Genomic DNA, 19,059 nt, shown 5'->3' on the forward strand with positions numbered 1-19,059 from the left:
AACTACGACACACAATAATGTCTTTATATTTTGTTGACCTCCAATATCTAGTCTAGAATCGGGTTTAGGTGTTTTGTTTTGTTTCGGTTTTGTTATTTTACTTATTCACTTACATCCTGCTCACTGTCCCCCTCCCAGCCCTTCCTTCTTCAATTTGAACAATTCTTTAAGCCCTATTTTTTCTTCTGTGATGGAGAATATACTAGACTTACTGTTTTGTTATTTATTATTTATTTAGGTAAGGTGTCATTTAATTCAGGTTAATCTTGAACTCAATGTAGCAAGTGATGACCTTAAACTCCAGATTTTCCTGTCTGTACCTCTCAAATACTGGGACTACAAGCATGTAGGCTAGAGTTGTAGGCTACAGAAGCCAGAGAAACATGTAGATGCCTACGTGGAGGGCATAGCAAGCTAAGAGTCCAGAGAAAGTGGGTAGAGGAAGCAGCTGTTTGAAGAACCAGACTCTAGTATTTGGAATCAAATTTTGTGAGTAGCAAAAGCCAGCAGAAAGCAAGGAGCCATAAATACCTTAGGAGAGTCAGAGTAACTGTTGGTTCTGAGCAGTTCTTTGGGAGGAACTCATTTATTCCTATCTCCAGTTTTAGCACTAAATGAATGAAAACAGAAACTAAACGGAAGGATCTGACTACTCCTAAGTATACTGCAGGAGAAAGTTTATTTCAGACAAAGTCAAAGACATCTGGGAAAGTAGAATGGTCACCTTAGACCATATGTTGAGGAGGGGATCTGGGGGAACCAGGTGTAGCAGCCAGGAAGCCCAAAAGAAAGGTAAGCAAAATGTCTGGAGGAATGTAGGGAAGAATACCTGGGGGAAGGGCAGCCCAGCAGGGGTTGTGTATTCCAGTCTGGAAGGTCCACTCTGGGGTACAGGGAGAACCTGGCAACCAGGTCCACTTTGATATGTTAAATAGGCACCTCCCACTCCCCCTTTGTTTCTAGTGGTATAGAAACAAATCCCTTTTTCTGGTTTGTCTACTGTTTTCTCATAACCATGATCAGGTTGTACATCCAGAGTTGCAGTACTCCCTAAGTGTATTAGATTCATAAGTCTCATACCCAATAAAAGTATGTATTTTATTGTTCCCCTTTTAAGATTTACTCTGAGAGAGATTTTAAGACCCTGAATCTGTCTTACATTCTGTCAGATCCCCTGCCCTAATTTAGTATTCATTATTTTTGCTCAGATCAGTCTTTATAGTGATGATTACAAAATTTTTATTTCTTTGCCCTTGAAATCATCACTAAACAGTAAGAAAACATTGTCTTTCAAGTGGAGTCTTACTCTGTATGATGGGCTGCAATCTACTACTATTCGTTTATATTTTTATTACCCCAAATTTGGCCCCCTGGGTGACCCCTCAGACTGGCTCCTAGGTTAGCACTCTTCAATGCTTTTGAGTATTTAGTAACATTCTGTATCCATAGTGTGTATTGTGCTTGTATTGGTCTCTACTGCTGTGGTAAAACACCATGACCAAAAAATATCTGCTTGGGGAGGAAAGGATTTGTTTGTTGTACACATTCTGATCATAGTCCCTTATGAAGGAAAGTCAGGGCAGGAACTTAAGAAGGAATCTGGAAGCAAGAACTAAAGCTCTCTCACAGGCTGTGAAGGAAAACTGCTTTCAGGCTTGATTCTCATAGTTTGCTAAGCCTGCTTTCTTATACACCCAGGACCACCAACCTAGAACTGACACCACAGGTGTCAACATTGCCTGGGGCCCTCCCACATCAATCATTACTCAAGAAAATGACCCCACAGACTGGCTTACAGGCAATTAGATGGTGGCATTTCCTCTACAGATGTTCATCTTCCCAGATAATTCTAGCTAGAGTTGACAAAAGACTAACCTGTTAAAGTAACTTTTATTTATCCAATGTAATTGTTTCCTCCAAGGCATATTTCCTCAGTCTGCTAACCTCGGCCTAGTCCTGGAAGCTTCACACCCACAGTGACACACCTACTCCAACAAGGTCACACCTAATAGTGCCACTCCCTAGATTGAGCATATTCAGACTGGCACACTAGGCAAGCATTCTGCCATTAAACCCTATTACATGTCTGTGGGAATGTTTGGAAGCTTCTAGCCTCCATACAATCTTTTTTTTTTTTTTTTGGTTTTTTCGAGACAGGGTTTCTCTGTGTAGCCCTGGCTGTCCTGGAACTCACTTTGTAGACCAGGCTGGCTTCGAACTCAGAAATCCGCCTGCCTCTGCCTCCCGAGTGCTGGGACTAAAGGCGTGCGCCACCACGCCCGGCTGCCTCCATACAATCTTTAGGCATAGAACGCTTTCAGCTTCTGAGACTTAAGCTGAATAAGCTTGCCCTTTCTTCTTTTTTCTGAATTCTGACTGACTGGTTCAACTCGGGGGTTCTGGCTCAAACTCCTCTCCAAGCTGGCTGATTCATTCTGCCTTCTCTGTCTTGGCCAGTCTTGAATTACTCTGCTTGTCCTCATACTAACTGTAGCAAACTGTTCCAATCTTCTAGTTCCTTCTCATTCTCTAGCTTGTTCTGTCTTCACCTGTATCTAGCTTTTTTCTCCTCAGCCTGTCTCTGTAATAACTGTCCTGGTAAAACAGCCTCCTCCTTCTTTCTCTCTTTTCTGTGGTGCTCTCTTAGGTAGCTTCTTTTTCCTGTTCTTAGGAGAGTTGGACATATCCTAGATACTTGAGTGATTTGTCACTCAATTAGACATCACTTTCAAACATATAGGTACTTCCTTCTCCAAATTAACTTTACCTTCATTGTTTGGGTTTAAAGGTATATACTAAGGATTTGTCTATATTCCAGCCAGAGGGATTAAGTGTATGCCAAGGCTGAGCCACACCATAACTATGGTTTTTCCATTCAACAACACAATCCCAACGTTCACAGTGTGATCATATATCCTACAACACTAATCAGGACAGGGCCCATCAGTATTTTCTTGTCCCTGCTGGGTATGGCCACATGGCTCTGTGTATGTATATATTTGTGTTATCATTTTTATATATGAAATACTTTTTTGGTTTTCATTATAATTGTCATTTAATTGACTTCAGAATAATCCAATCACAATGCAGTGATTTTACTGTTGGCTATTGTTTTTTTTTTTTTAAAGATTTATTTATTTATTATATGTAAGTACACTGTAGCTGTCTTCAGACACTCCAGAAGAGGGCGCCAGATCTCGTTACGGATGGTTGTGAGCCACCATGTGGTTGCTGGGATTTGAACTCTGGACCTTCAGAAGAGCAGTCGGGTGCTCTTACCCACTGAGCCATCTCACCAGCCCCCTGTTGGCTATTGTTAGCATTGTTTTTGTTGCTTTTAACTTAGTGGATGTTACACTCTGAGTTTCTGCTTAAAATTGTTTTTGTTTGTTTGTTTGTTTGTTTGTTTGGGTTTTTTTTGTTTGTTTGTTTTTCAAGACAGGGTTTCTCTGTATAGCCCTGGCTGTCCTGAAACCCACTTTGTAGACCAGGCTGGCCTTGAACTCAGAAATCTGCCTGCTTCTGCCTCCCGAGTGCTGGGATTAAAGGTGTGTAACACCACGCCCAGCTAAAATTGTTTTTAAAGATTCTTAATTTGGTTTAACGATTTAGAACTCCTGCTAGTAGGTAGTGCATTTTTAAAAAACTTTGAATATGTCAAAGCATTGACATTTAAGCCTCGTTGTAACCCACTGCTTTAGGTGCTATTTATAAACTCCTATTGTATGGTGAGAAAGCACAGGCCAGTTCAGATATCTTGGAAACATTGGGTCAGGGGTAAATAGCTGGGCTTGAATATGACTATAGGTGGTCTAAGTACTTTCTTCCCTGCCAGTTGTGCTGAATTGGCACAACACTTTGTTGAATATTAGGACTGCCCTTACCCATCAGTCCAAGACCTTGACCATACTAGATACCTTACTTAGGGTTTTACTGCTGTGAACAGACACCATGACCAATGTAAGTCTTATAAAAGCCAACATTTAATTGGGCTGTCTTACAGGTTCAGAGGTTTAGTCCATTATCATAGAGGTGAGAGTAGGGCAGCATCTAGGCAGGCATGATGCAGTCAGAGCTGAGAGTTCTACCTCTTTCTTCATTTGAAGGCTGCTAGTAGAAGAATGACTTCCAGGCATTTTAGTCTTAAGCCCACACCCACAGTGACACACCTACTCCAACAAGGTCACACCTAATAGTGCCACTCCCTAGATTGAGCATATTCAAACTGGCACACTAGGCAAGCATTCTGCCATTAAACCCTATTACATGTCTGTGGGAATGTTGGTAAAGCTGTTCATGCCTCTTAACTGTTCTGTATTTGAGGATTGAACCCCCATACGCTGCCAGAGTGGTGAGGGCAGTGTATTGTTGTGAACAGAGAAACCCTGTCTCAAAAAAAAAGAAGAAGAACAACAATAAAAACCCAAAAAACAAAAGAAACAGAAAATAAAGGATCAATAGGGTGGCCATATATATATGGCCAGAGAGCCAAATATAGATAAGTGAAATAATTTCTACAGTAGACCTAAATATTTTCTAAACCTAACTCTGCAACAGTTTTGAGTGGCTTAAGATGAATGGTTTCTGTTGCAAAAATAATTGCTTTGACTTTTACATGTATTCACAATGTTAAATCGATTTTCTCGAAGTTATTGGTTCTCAGCCTTCCTAATGCTTGGACCCTTTAATACAGGTCCTCATGTTGTGGAGACCTGACCTCCCTCCACCATAGAATTATTTCATTGCTACTTCATAACTGTAATTATGCTACTGCTATATGAATTGTAATATGATTATCTGATATGCAGGATATGTGACCCACAAGTTGAGAACCACTGCTCTAAGTCTTAAAAAGAGTTTGGAATCTGCTGCTCTGTTGACAGATCATTAATTTTCAGAATGGATGTGCTCACATTCATCCACATTCTTTCCTGTGTATATTTTTCTTTTAAACTTTCAGGTGCCATTGGCATGTGAATTTCTGTTTCTTTCCAAGTGACAATTTAGGAATGTTGATTATGAGCCTATTATGAATAATATCCTAGTACATATACTTTGCTTATATTTATATAATTGTGGGAAATTGAAGGTTTTAATGATCTTTGGGGCTTGATTATTTAGTGTGTATTGTCTATTAATGTACAGTACTTGATTGTTTTCATTTTTAACAAAAGTAGACTGTTTAGGAATTTGATAAATTTTTCAGATGGACCATCAACTGATAAAGATCCTGAAGAAAAGAAAAAAGAACCTGCAATTTCATCACAGAATAGCCCTGAAGCAAGAGAAGAAAGGTAGTTCACTTTGTATGTAAATTAATTTCTGCTGAGGTTGCTGTCTTAGGATTTCTATTGCTGTGATAAAGAACATGATCAAACTTGGCAGTGGTGGGTAATACATGCCTTTCATCTCAGTAATTAGGAGGCAGAGTCGAGTGGGTCTCTAAGTTGGCCAGGACAACAGAGAAACCCTGTCTCAAAAAAAAAGAACAACAACAACAACAACAAAAAAAAAAAAAACCCAAAAAACAAAAGAAAGAGAAAATAAAGGATCAATAAGGTACATATCCCAGGACAAGTTCGTTAAGGGATACTAAAGCAGGAAGCCATGGAGGAATGTTGCCTTACTGGCTTGGTACTTAAGGCTTGTTGCTCTTTTATACAATCCAGGACCACCTGCCCAATTGTGGCACCATCCACAGTGAACAGGACTCTCATCAATCACTAATTAAAACGTGCCCCATAGCCTGATCTGTGGGCCATCTAGTGGAGACCTTTTCTCAGTTGAGGTTTCTCTTACCAGATAACTCTAGTTTGTGTCATGTTAACAACAACATCAACAAAACAAAAACAAAAACAAAAAAACAGCAAGGATAACTAGGTAGTTTACCTGCTCCATTACTTTTTTTGGTCTTCTGGTCATGCCTTCACTACTCTTCCACTATCTAGTCACATGGGACCAGTACACATGTATGCTAACTTAAAAAAATTTAGCAAGATTTCTTAGAATCTTAGAAGGAAAATAGAAGTCTACATAAATAAAGTGAAATTCTTTATTTTATACTTTTAATAAGTTTGAATAAAATTGCTAGGGCTAGCAATAATAAGTCCAATATGAAGGTACCGATTAGGGATTGACCCTGGAACTCATTTGCCTTTTGAGCACTTTTCCTCCCAGATTTAGCCATTTAGAAGAAAATGAGTTTTTCGTGTATTTTTATTAGTAATTTAAGTTTAGGTGGAGTTTATCTGCTAAAGCCTGGCATCTGTCCAATACAGAACCAGGAAGAAACAATAGAGGACTGTCCAGAAAAGTCTGAGTTATAATAAAAAGAAAGGTGATTTGAAGTTGAGCAAGGTTTTATATTTTGGTGCAAGAATTTGAAAAACAATTGATTTAAATGAGTCTTCATTTGTCCACACAGGCAGTTTGCAGTGCTTTGGCTAACTCTGGCCATAGGCAAAGAAATTAAAGAAATACTTAAGAAGAAGTTCGTTTGTTTAACATTGGTTGGGGACTAGAGTTGTAGTTAATTTGGTGTAGTGCTTGCTGAGTATATTCAATTCCTAGGACTCCATAAAATAGGGCATGGTGGCACACATCTGTAATCCCGAATCAGAAGAATGAGAAATTTAAGGTCATTCTTGGCTTATATAGAGAGTTTGGGGCCAGCCTTGGTTACACGACCCCCTATCTCAAAAGTAAACAATCCTTTTTTTATTTACTTCCTGCAGATACCAATCTATACCTTGAAAATAGGCACAGGATTAAATCCTAGCTCTTGCTTTTAGGAAACTTAGTCTTGCAGGGGAGTGTGTATGAGAGCTATGTTCAAACCTCTGTGTAAACAGTATTTTCTAAGTAAAGTAGGTCATAAGAGATGGTCTCTGAAGAAACTGTCTATAAAGTTAGATGACACAGATGACTCTCATGTCTGTAGTAGCCAGTTCTGGTGTTTAACAGTTCAAACTCAGAAGTCTTCCTGCCTCTTGAGTGCTTCAGTTAAAGTGAGCACAACCACAGGCCTTGTCTTGGAGAGAAGGGGCGGAGATGTATTCTTTTTTATTTTTTTTAAGATTTATTTATTTATGTATATGAATATACTATAGCTGTACAGATGTTTGTGAGCCACCATGTGGGGGTTGCTGGGAATTGAACTCAGGACCTTCAGAAGAGCAGTCAGTGCTCTTAACTGCTGAGCCATCTCTCTAGCCTGAGGAGATGTATTCTTATTAGCAAGCACAGCAAGTTAGTTCTACAGTGGACAAGAGGGTACAGACAGCATAATTAGTCTTAGAAAAAGATTTGTGATAGATACCATTAATATGACAAAACTGAACTGGAAACTAGACAGAAACATTTTGAAAATAACTTGTTTGGTGAATGTCCAACAGAAGTTAATCAGATGTAATTGAAATTTTGGAGTTGATTAGAAAATTTTTAGACTATTCAGATGATGCTAGTATTTCTAGGAAGAAATCTTTCTACAATTCTGAAACAATAAACCTGCTCTTAAAGAGAGTTTTATTAGAACCTTATTGTCTAACTACAACAGAGGTTTTCAAGCAATTTTTTTTCTATTTTGCCTGCAAGTTGCCTCTAGTCCTATCCCCCATCCCTTTTCTTAAACCAAGATCCCTGCTTTTTATGTACTATGCTGAGCTATAATATACTTTTTTTCTGTTGGAAATAGTGTAGGGCAGCGTGTAGTGGTGCACACGTTAATCTGAGCACTTGAGGCAGAGGCAGGAAGACCTCTGGTCTACTTAAGAGACCCCAAGTATTTATTTTTAGAAAAGTAATGATAATGCTATTATGAAGGGTTTCCTGATTGTTTTTTGCTCTGTGTATTTATTTATGTTGTGTATTTTAGTAGTTCCAGCAGCAATGTAAGCAGCAGAAAGGATGAGACAAATGCTCGAGATACTTATGTTTCATCTTTTCCTCGGGCACCAAGCACTTCTGATTCTGTGCGATTAAAATGTAGGGAGATGCTTGCTGCAGCTCTTCGGACAGGAGGTAAGTTTAGTGTTTGTTTGCTCTTTAGCCTTTTGTACCCCTCTGTCCTCTTTACCTTTGTTTTAGTATTTTATAGGTATCTCCCTGCTGATGCTCCCACCACTTAGCTTAGGAGTTTGTTGTTAGTAGCAGTTATTAAAGAGGAACTCAGGACACTGGGACCTCCTATAGACAGAGCCTTCTAGCCTTCTTTTCTGATTCATGCTAATTTAAGCTTTTCCCACACAAATCTTTAATCTGCAAACTCATTACCCTGACCTTAGATTGAGAGGTAATAACACTGAATTGTCAAATGTTAGTATGACATACAGTATTTAAGTTTTATATTAATAATTCTTCTTTTTTACTTTTTATAGTTAGAAAAGCAGTATGTATTTATAGTTTATACTTACGTAAAAAGTACTACAAAGGACTGATCTTAGACTTAACATGTAAATTTTAGACTTTAGGGATCCGTATACAGTGTGAATAGGGATAACATAATGTGGTATTCATAAAATATGTCAAATGTATGTGTATTAGTTAAGAAAGTAAGCTTGAGGGCTGGTGAGATGGCTCAGTGGGTAAGAGCACCCGACTGCTCTTCCGAAGGTCCAGAATTCAAATCCCAGCAACCACATGGTGGCTCACAACCATCTGTAATGAGATCTGACTCCCTCTTCTGCAGTGTCTGAAGACAGCTACAGTGTACTTACATATAATAAAGAAATAAATCTTAAAAAAATAAATAAATAAAAAAGAAAGTAAGCTTGATTGGCAGGATATTTGACATTTTATACAAACTCATTCTTTTTCTTTTCAGGTATGCTGAACTATGCATAACTAGGATGACCAGTTTAGCTCCTCACTTGGCTCTTTCTACTTTAATTTCCTTATTGTGTCTGTGTATTTTTCCCCCTTTTCTTTCTAGCAGTTCTATTTATTCTTTCTGTCCTTTTGAGCATTTGTGGAATTCTTCTGAGTATGTCTGTGTATGTGATTGGCAAATGAAATGAGTAGTTTCTCTGTGCTGAAGCCTGAGTCACAAGAGACAGGACAGTTCTTCCTAATATCTGTTCTTTCTCTTCTCTTTGTTGGAACACCCAGAATTTATGGTCTTATTTTTTTTTGTTTGTTTGTTTTTTGAGACAGGGTTTCTATGTGCAATCCTGGCTGTCCTGGAACTCACTCTGTAGACCAGGCTGGCCTCGAACTCAGAGATCCTCCTGCCTCTGCCTCCCAAGTGCTGGAATTAACGGTGTGTGCCAGGCATGGTATCTTTTTTTTTTTTTTTTTTAAAGATTTATTTATTGATTATATGTAAGTACACGGTAGCTGTCTTCACAGACACTCCAGAAGAGGGAGTCAGATCTCATTACAGATGGTTGTGCGCCACCATGTGGTTGCTGGGATTTGAACTCCGGACCTTCGGAAGAGCAGTCGGGTGCTCTTACCCACTGAGCCATCTCACCAGCCCTTATGATCTTATGAAATGAGGACTTGCCTAGTATGTGAATTATTTTTCCTCAGGAACAGGAGTCATCAATGCAGGAGTACTGTGGCAGAGATCTTAGACAAATCCTAGAAGACAGGAGTAGTGGGCAGTAAGATACCAGATCTAACTCAGATTCTTTACAGAAGGCAAATGGAGTTGAAGAAATAGAAATGGTTTGCTTACACTTTACATAATGAGTTTTTCATTATTATCCCTAGATGATTATGTTGCTATTGGAGCTGATGAAGAAGAACTGGGATCTCAGATTGAGGAAGATATCCTTTGTGTGCACACCCATATCTGTGTTTAGTAAGCTGTGAGGTTTTCTTGTCCAGTTTCTTCTGCTTCTCTCCTAGTCAGAGTTTTATCCTATATTTTCTTAGGAAGGAGCCGGGTATCATGTTAATTTATTTCACTTATGTCTTTGTCATTCAAATCCTGTTTGTTTGTTTCTTTTGAGACAGGGTTTCTCTGTGTAGCCCCGGCTGTTCTGGAACTCACTCTGTAGACGAGGCTGGCCTCAAACTCAGAAATCTGCCTGCCTCTGCCTCCCAAGTGCTGGGATTAAAGGCGTGGGCCACCACGCCCGGCGTCATTCAGATCTTAACAGCCTATGTTTGATGGTAGTTTTGTCTTTCTGTCTTTGCAAATTGGGAATGTAGCATCTGAATTTAAGTTGTGTAAACTGGCGGGAAATATAAAGGTCGCTTAGTGGAGGGCCCCAGCAGAGTACTCACAGTCCCCTGTTCTTTCTGGCAGAACATGTGTTTATGCCTGGCACCACAGAAAAGACTGTGAGAGAGGACTTGCGTGTGAAAGTGCCACCACTTATACTCGGTGGCAGTATGAGATGAAACTCTCCTTTTTGAGGAACTGGTCTTTGTAAAAAGTGAGCTCCTCCAGGCTCCTCCAGGCTCTATTTTGAACTGGCCTTCTGTGGAGAAGAGACTGCTATAATCATTTTGTCACTGAGCTGGTAAATGAGATGAGCCTTCAATAATGTCGTCGATGGTCTCTTCGCAGAAGACCTCCAAGGGACCTGTGGCTATGCTCATAGGAATTTAAGATCCATAGTGGGATTCAGAGTCGGGCAAGTTAACAGCTTGTGCAATTATAATTTCTCAAATACTTGCTAACTTGGGTTGTGGCAGTTACTCTTGCATGCTTTTGACATTAAGCATTAAAAAATAAAAAGCATTACTTAGTCACAGTTGTAAAGAGTAACACTATGACTAGTAACAGATGAAGGAATATGAAAGAAGTGTTTGTTGTCTTATCATTTATCTAAATTGGAAACCATTTTTACAAATTGCTTAAAATTTTAAGAATTATGAATTTGGCAGGACAAAGTTCTTATCTGTATAGCTTATTCTTTTTTCCTTAATGGCCAAGTACCTATATATCAAGAAATAAGGAATACAGACATGAAGTACAAAAACAGAGTACGAAGTAGGATATCAAATCTTAAAGATGCAAAGAATCCAAATTTAAGGAAAAACGTGCTGTGTGGGAATATTCCTCCTGACCTATTTGCTAGAATGACAGCAGAGGTGAGCAAGTCTGTATATAAGTGCTGTATAAATATCTCATGTGCTGTGTATTTCATGTGCTGCAAAAACAACCATGGTGTATTTATATATTAGGAACACTCAAGATTATTTGCTCCATTGATATTGTTGACTTATTCCTTTTGTCTTGAGCTGTCCAGATGTTCTTTGTGTGGTACATTAAATCATTTGGATCCATTTATCACTTGAATTTATATGAATTGTGAATCTTTTAGTTATGAACAGACTTTGTATCCTTTAAGCCATTTACCATGGTTAAAAACTATAAACTTGGGGGCTGGAGAGATGGCTCAGCGGTTAAGAGCATTGACTGCTCCTCCAAAGGTCCTGAGTTCAAATCCCAGCAACCACATGGCGGTTCACAACCATTCCTAATGAGATCTGATGTCCTCTTCTGGTGCATCTGAAGATAGCTACTTATAATAAATAAGTCTTAAAAAAAAAAAAACTATAAACTTAGCCATCTTACTGGTTATTTTTTAAATAAATGTAGAGAACTATGGGGTAGATTCATAGTCTGCTATTTATAGACATTAGCCATAGTATATCTACAATTTTGATTTTATTAACCATCCATCAGAGTAATAGTAACTTTTGAAATAGCTAATAAAGTTTATCTTCATGAAATTTTGTTTTAAAATACCTAAAACTTCTGCAAAGCAGAGAACACAATGTAATCAGATTCTATATATCCATCACCTGAGTTCTAACTACTTTTTGAGAATTTGTCTTCCTTTTTTTTTCATCCTTATCTCTTGAATCTATGTCAAGCATAATGCTTTTGTATGTACATGCCCTCTACTAAGTCCTGTCGGGACTTTTGGAGCCTTATCAACCTCCTGGGTATTTTTCCTTATAGTAATTATTTCAGTGACTGAAATAATTTTTTATTTACTTTACTATGGACCATCAGACTCTCCTTGATGCTACTTTTTCTGGCACAGAAAGGAATCCTGGTATATTCTATGTACTTGCCTCAAAACAAATCCAGATCTTCCTCCAAAGGTCCCTGGTTTCTCTGAGGATGGCATGGGTAGTGATAGTATTTAGACCACTTTGTGAATACTAGAGTTGCTAATTGCTACAGGTTTTCATTGTTAGTTTAGAAACAGTATGTGGATCTAATTTTTACATAAATATTTACAAGTCAGAAAAGAAGCAAATTATTTTAAATCTTCTGAGGGACATTATTAAAATTTTATAAGCTGATTTTACTTTTATTGTTGGTTATTGCTAACTTATGCGAACATGAAAACATTCAGGATATAGAATAGCTATAGAAAGTATCTGATTGATACTGCCATTTTTGCCATAGGAAATGGCTAGTGATGAGCTCAAAGAGATGAGGAAAAACCTGACCAAAGAAGCCATCAGGGAGCATCAGATGGCCAAGACTGGTGGGACCCAGACTGACTTGTTCACTTGTGGCAAATGTAAAAAGAAGAACTGCACTTACACACAGGTTTGTGATTGAGTGTGCTCTCATGTTCACATTAAGAATGTTTCACTCCTGTCTCAGAGTAAAGATAATTACAGAATCTGTAATTCTTCTGACCTCTTAGTGAAAAAGTGCTTTCTCAGTAGATTCCAACTAATTGAAGATAAGGTCATAAAAACATTTAATATGAAAACTGTAGTGGCTATATAAAATAAAACATGTACTACAATGACCAGGTTGTTTTTAACAGCTTATAAGCAGTTACTGGTGACTATGTCAGAGTAAGCAGGACCGTATAGTTTAAGGGAAGTTCTCCACTCTCTTCACACAGCCTGTGAGTACCTACAGGTTTAACTACCTTATAGAGAGATGTTCACAGAGAACAGAAAATTGCCTACTTCAGGGGCCTAGGTACTATTGCCATTGAGTACAGAATAGCAGAGATTTTTTTTAAAGTGAGGGGTGTGTGTGTGTGTGTGTGTGTGTGTGTGTGTGTGTGTGTTTACACATGTGAAGACCAGAGGGCAGAGGGGTATTTGAGTCTCTTCTTCTACCATGGATTTGGGGCTCAAACTCAAGTTGTTAGGGTTGATGGCAAGTATGTTTACATACTGATCCATCTCACAGGGCAAGGAGGACTTTTTTAGAGTGTTTGTTTCCTTCTCCTCCTCTTCCTTTTAGATTTATTTATGTTTTATGTATTGTTTTCCCTGCATGTTGTCATGTATCATATGCATCTTCATGCCCTTGGAAATCTGAAGAGGCTGTCATATCTTCTAGAATTGGATTTATGGATGGTTGGGAAGTACCAAGCTGGTGCTGGGACTAGATCCTTGGTCCTCTGCAAGAATGACAATGCTTGTAACTGCTGAGTCATCTCTTCAGTCCTTATTAGAATATTTCTTTACTTTTTTGTTGTTTGTTTGTTTGTTTGGTTGGTTGGTTGGTTGGTTGGTTGAGACAGGATTGCTCTGTGTGACAGCCCTGACTTGTCCTAGAACTCTGTAGACCAGGCTGACTTAAAACTCTCAGAGATTCTCCTGCCTCTGCCTCCTGAGTGCTAGAATTAAAGGTTTGTACCAGCACAATTTAATCTTGACTTTTAGAGAATTTCTTTTCCCACTTACCTGGATAAATTACACATGAAAGACAACAGAATAAGAAAAATGAAACTTGAAAATATACGCTCTTTTTCCAATGGTGTATTTGAACTTGTATAAGCTCTTGCACATCTTAAGGTAATATCACTGGAGTTACTGTATATCTTTATGTAGAGTGCTCTTATATGGGTTGGATTATTTTTAATGGTCATTCATTCAAAAAGTAATGATTTTCATTTAATTCTACTGTAGGTGCAAACTCGTAGTGCTGATGAACCAATGACAACATTTGTTGTATGTAATGAATGTGGAAATCGGTGGAAGGTATGGCACACCCTGGCATGTATATCAAACTTTTATAAGCTGACTAACATAAATCTGTACCCTCCTAAGACTTAATCTTAGCAACACATATATTTTAATACCAGGGAAAAATACTAAATTATTGCCACACATTCCCATTACATTTTTATCTTGGAAAAATTTATAGAGTTCTGTGATATCAGAGTTTGTTTTAGGAATTATAGTGGGCTTAGCTGTGGGTTTGTAGCTTTTCAGTAAACATTTATTTTGCTTTTGTATTATTAAATTTGTCTCATACAAGCAAGTTTATGCTTGTTATGTATCTGTTCTTTACTGACTTCAAACATGTATAAAATGTGAGACTACTCACCCTTAGTCTCATCTCTCACCTACCCGTCAATCCTTCCGAGTCCCTTTCTCACATTAATGCTGTTTTGTTGTGTGACCCTCTGAGTTTAACCAGGCCAGTCTGTGTGCCTGCAGGTTTTGAACTGTTCATTAGAGTTTCTATTGCTTCAGCCCCAGAATTTACCAATACTTAAGCAAGGAGTAGGGTTCTGTGATTCCCTCCTGACTTCAGATTGACTGTTGATGACAGTTCGATTTTTGTACAGGACAGTGGAAAACTAATTTTTGAGTGACTTTGTTTTTAAAACTACAAAAACAAAATATAAAATTAGGATTGCACATCAATCTCAATGTTACTTTTATTATTAATAATGATGGGGATATTACTAGTGTGGGATCGGGACAGACCCATAGTAGGGATAAGTCTTTGGACCACACAATAATTAGAACTCCCTTGCCTCTCACTCTCACTCAACTATGATTTCCTCATGTAGTAGGCATAGATAATACTTCAGCTCCCTCTCTGTCCTCCTCGTTTCCAGTCCTGGTAGACAGACTTGACCTGTCCAGATATTCTCTTAGATCTGTTATACATGCTTGGTAATTTTTATCTCTACTTACTCAAGTATTATGTAGTTTGTTTTAATACAAGCAGTTTACTAAAACATATTGTACCATATGGTATTTAATAAATATAAGAAGTTTAGTTTAATATAGAAAGCTAATAAGAATTGTTATTTAACCAAGAAGCATTAGAGAAATACTTTTTAAAACATCAAAAGCTTTATATATTTGTTCTTCATTACATAGTCCTTGTAATTTTATGGTGGAGGGTAAAAATGAGTGGCTACTATGGATAAAAATTATTTTTCAAAAATATCTTTTTAATAAAGTATATAAAGTAAATATATATACACCATTCCTTGTATTTTTAAACCTTACAAAATATTTCTTTTGTCTTTGCAGTTCTGTTGAGTTTGGAAGAATTGGCAAAGTATCTGGACCATTAAGAAAAACTAATTTTGTAATTAGCTTTAAAATTAAGCCAGGCAACTCGTTTCCCTGCAAGTGAAATTTGTAAACAACATACATCTCATGGGTTGGTCTTTGTTGTTCACCTGACAGTCTTTCTTAAATGCCTTCTGTGGTCTCAGATCAGCTAGGAGACCATAAAATAATTATATAATGCGTTGCTTTGTTTTTCTCTTTCATAAGTTGATGTTGCATTTTATTAAATAATTAACTTTTTATAGCCTAGAACACAAAAATTCTGTTCATCTGTTAATGCAAAAAGATAAATTGCTTTTCTCATTGGTATGTACCTAAACATGTTAAAAGGAAAAGGCATAATATAAATTTTAGAGTTACCAAATGTAGTGTGTATTCCAATAGTACATGGCCAGCTTATCAAAGTTGTGCACACAATTTGAACTAGCATATTACTTTACTCTTAAATTACTGTGCTCACAAAGCCTCAGATCCTTGGATCTCTTGCATCTGTGACTAACCACAGTGATCATTTATTTTATTTCTCATACATATATATTACCATTTTTAATAGATTTTACTTTGAAAACGGACTTGGTTGCCATCAATTTATTTTATTTGACTTTGTGCTGTATTTTAGTTTTACAGAACTCTCTTACAATTTCCTAAGCTTTTCATAAAGCCCACCACAGGCATACTTCTGATGAATTTTCCCCAATAGGAAGACATGCTATGAAGAAAATGCTAGTATCTTAGTAGAGTTCCTGGAGGCAGCATGACTGTACTTGCACTTGGAAATCTACTGACCAAGGATTAAGCCTGAGAACTGTGTAAATCATTAAGCTATGCTCTTTGTGTATGGAAGTTGCAAAAAAAGGAAACATCCTTTAGACCGAATCTTTTGTGCTGAAATTTTTCTTACATGATGATGTCAAGCCAACTGAAATGTAGGCTGTAGCAAATAGTTTTACGAAACATATTTCACAATTAAGTTTTACTTTTTAAATGTGTCCCACTTGTTTTGCTAGTAATAAGCAGTGGTTTTCACATCGTCTTCCTGACACAGATGTTGTAATGCATATAGTAAAGGCCACTTTTATAAAGCCTACAACTTACGTGCTTCCGCCTGTGTTCAGACTTCTGTGTAAAGACCGTTGCACAAGCTTTGCACTCTTCTATGCTCTGCTTTGCAGACCGTTTGTCAAAACATGGAAAACAATATGTCCATGTTAAAAGGATTGGTCCGCCGGGCATGGTGGCCCCCGACTTTAATCCCAGCACTGGGGAGGCAGAGGCAGGCGGATTTCTGAGTTCGAGGCCAGCCTGGTCTACAAAGTGAGTTCCAGGACAGCCAGGGCTATACAGACAAACCCTGTCTCGAAACACCACCCCCCCCCCCCCAAAAAAAAAAAAAAGAAAAAGATTGGTCCATGGGTAATTTCTGTTACTTTAAAAATAAAGTACAGTTTGAAAGAATTAGTTTAAAAGTAATAAGGTTAAAATAGTCCCACTTTTAAGTGATCCATTTTAAAATTTGTAAATCAATAAAGTTTTTTGTTGTTAAACATACATGTTTTTTGTCTTTTTTTTTTTTTTTTGATGTTGAAACATCTCTGAAAGTGTAAGCCAGTCCCAATTAAATGGTTTCCTTATAAGAGATCTGATGCCCTCCTCTGGCCTGAGTACACTGCACACATGTGGCACATGATCGTATGTAAAGGAGTCATACACATAAATAATTTTTAAAAGTTAAGATATTTTTGAGGTTGTTGAGATTCAAAAGGTAAATGTTCGTTGTTTTAGAACACAATAGGTCTGGGTAGAGTAGGCCTTTCTGTACCCTGAGACCGTGTCAGCAAACATTAGAACATCAGTATGCTTTTGACTAGGCTCATCCATCTCTCCTTGCGTTAGCTGCTGTAAATGTCCGAGTTAGCCACATGTTACAACTTTTGGCAGGAGAATTACGGTTTGAATGAGAATGGTTCCTATGAGCGCATATATTATGAATGCTTGGTCAACAGCTATGGAACTGTTTGGGAAAGAATCGTAGAGGAGACCTTTTTGGAGGGTGTTTGCCACTGGAGCTGTTGGAGTTTGTCAAAAGACCCTTAAAGAACACAGAGACCGCCGCCATCGCTGCAAAACGCATGAGGATTTTTATTATTCCAACATGTTGAGGACTCCCCTCTCAGCATGCAGGCCAGAGGAGAGACCAAGAACAAAGAAAGAACACACTTTTTATACCTTTGTAAGGGACAGATTTGAGCAACAGGATTCTCATTGGTGTAGCAAGTAACCCTTTCTTTCAGGCATTGGTTTGTATAGTGACTACCTCTGGCCTAGTGACTCACTTTGCCCACATGGTGGGTTATTATGATTTGGTCAGCAAAGTAATAGTACATTTTGAACTTAGGGATCAGCTATTAACGTCACAGCTATTAACGTCAGGGGAATTCTCGCAACAAGGTCAGGTGGTTTGTGATCTTTGTCAGAATTCAGTGTGGGGCAGGAGATTTGCTATTCTTATTTCTCTGAGAACAGCTAATATTGTTTTGGTAGCTGCAGGCTTAATCATTTTGACCCCTAAAACTTTACATTTGTCTAGTCAGCCAGCTTCCTTGTCTGGCTCTGCACTTGGCCTGCTAGGACAGTTTGGAAAGTCCTTTTCAAAGGGGGACGGTACTACAGGGTGGTCTTGAATTCATTTTGGATATTACAGAGCTGAGGTTTGAAGTTTCAAAACATGCAGAGAGCATGTGAAGCTTGTGGATCAAGATGCGAACCCAAAGATACTGCTCAGTGCCATGCATGCTTTCCTGCTGCTGTGGTCCCTGCCATGGTGATTATAAACTAGCCGTCTAGAACTATGAACCTTGATTTTTTTTTTTTTTTTAGTAAATGATTTATTATAGAATTAGCAAACTAAGACATGAAGTAAGCTATGGGTCTAGTAATGTTCTCTAACTTTCAGACAAGGACTCCCAAGCTATGCTTTCTTCTTGGTCTGTATGTGAGGGCATTTCCAATCCTGGGATTGACAGGTATAATTCCTTTTGCTTTGGGATACTCTTGTTAACACTTGTCAGTATACAAGTTCATTTGATAAAGTGATCCTCAGCTATTAATTAAAGAATGAAGTTTTATTATTGAAAAGACATGCGTAAACTTGTCATATCAAGAGCCACCAAGGTAGGGCTAGAGATGCCTCAGCAGTTAGAGCATGTGTTGCTTTTGTAGAAAGCCTGAGTTCAGTTCCAAGCACACTGTGTTAGATGGCTCAAAACTGTCTGTAACTCTAGCTTCAGGGGATCCAACATCATCTTGCTTCTGTGGATAGAGGACTCCTATGCACCTACCACTTCATACACACACACACACAGTACAATAAATCTTGAGGTGCCTCAATGACCATAGCCTAATTTAATAATCAATGAAGATCTGAGTAGGCTTAACAGGTATCAATATCATTTTTAAGTGACCTCTTTTTCCTCTTTGATTTTAAATTTGGGCATGAAAGAATCCTGAAAAGTGTGGGCTATTTTGTTGGTGATGTAGTGATAATGAAAGAGGAAAACACAGACTAGCCACTGGTTTTAATGTCATGATTGTAAATTAAAATTTCTCTTTAAAATATAAGATACTAATTTTAGTGGCGTTCTTATTTCGTCGTGTGTGCCATTTTAATAGGTTTTTAAGTTAATAGTAACTAGGTTTATAAGAGTGCATTTAAGTGCATTTATCAGGGCTTTTTTTTTTTTTTTTTTTTTTTTTATTTATTATATGTAAGTACACTGTAGCTGTCTTCAGATGAACCAGAAG

At 37.9% G+C, this 19,059-nt stretch overlaps 1 protein-coding gene across 1 annotated transcript in view; it reads left to right on the forward strand.

The window, feature by feature from the left end:
- Tcea1 (transcription elongation factor A1) overlaps positions 1–16,806 on the forward strand; it is a 35,686-nt gene extending 18,880 nt beyond the window's left edge. Inside the window, exons 4-10 of the mRNA XM_021157352.3 lie at positions 5,207–5,294; positions 7,874–8,019; positions 9,712–9,768; positions 10,889–11,043; positions 12,377–12,523; positions 13,852–13,923; positions 15,217–16,806. Of these exons, the coding sequence (XP_021013011.1) occupies positions 5,207–5,294; positions 7,874–8,019; positions 9,712–9,768; positions 10,889–11,043; positions 12,377–12,523; positions 13,852–13,923; positions 15,217–15,225 (674 nt within the window). The 3' untranslated portion in view covers positions 15,226–16,806. The remainder of the gene's footprint in view (positions 1–5,206; positions 5,295–7,873; positions 8,020–9,711; positions 9,769–10,888; positions 11,044–12,376; positions 12,524–13,851; positions 13,924–15,216) is intronic.
- Positions 16,807–19,059: the final 2,253 nt, after the last annotated feature.

This window comes from Mus caroli, unplaced genomic scaffold, assembly GCF_978045245.1.
Source record: "Mus caroli unplaced genomic scaffold, Mus_caroli_1 scaffold_1, whole genome shotgun sequence".
NCBI lineage: Eukaryota > Metazoa > Chordata > Mammalia > Rodentia > Muridae > Mus > Mus caroli.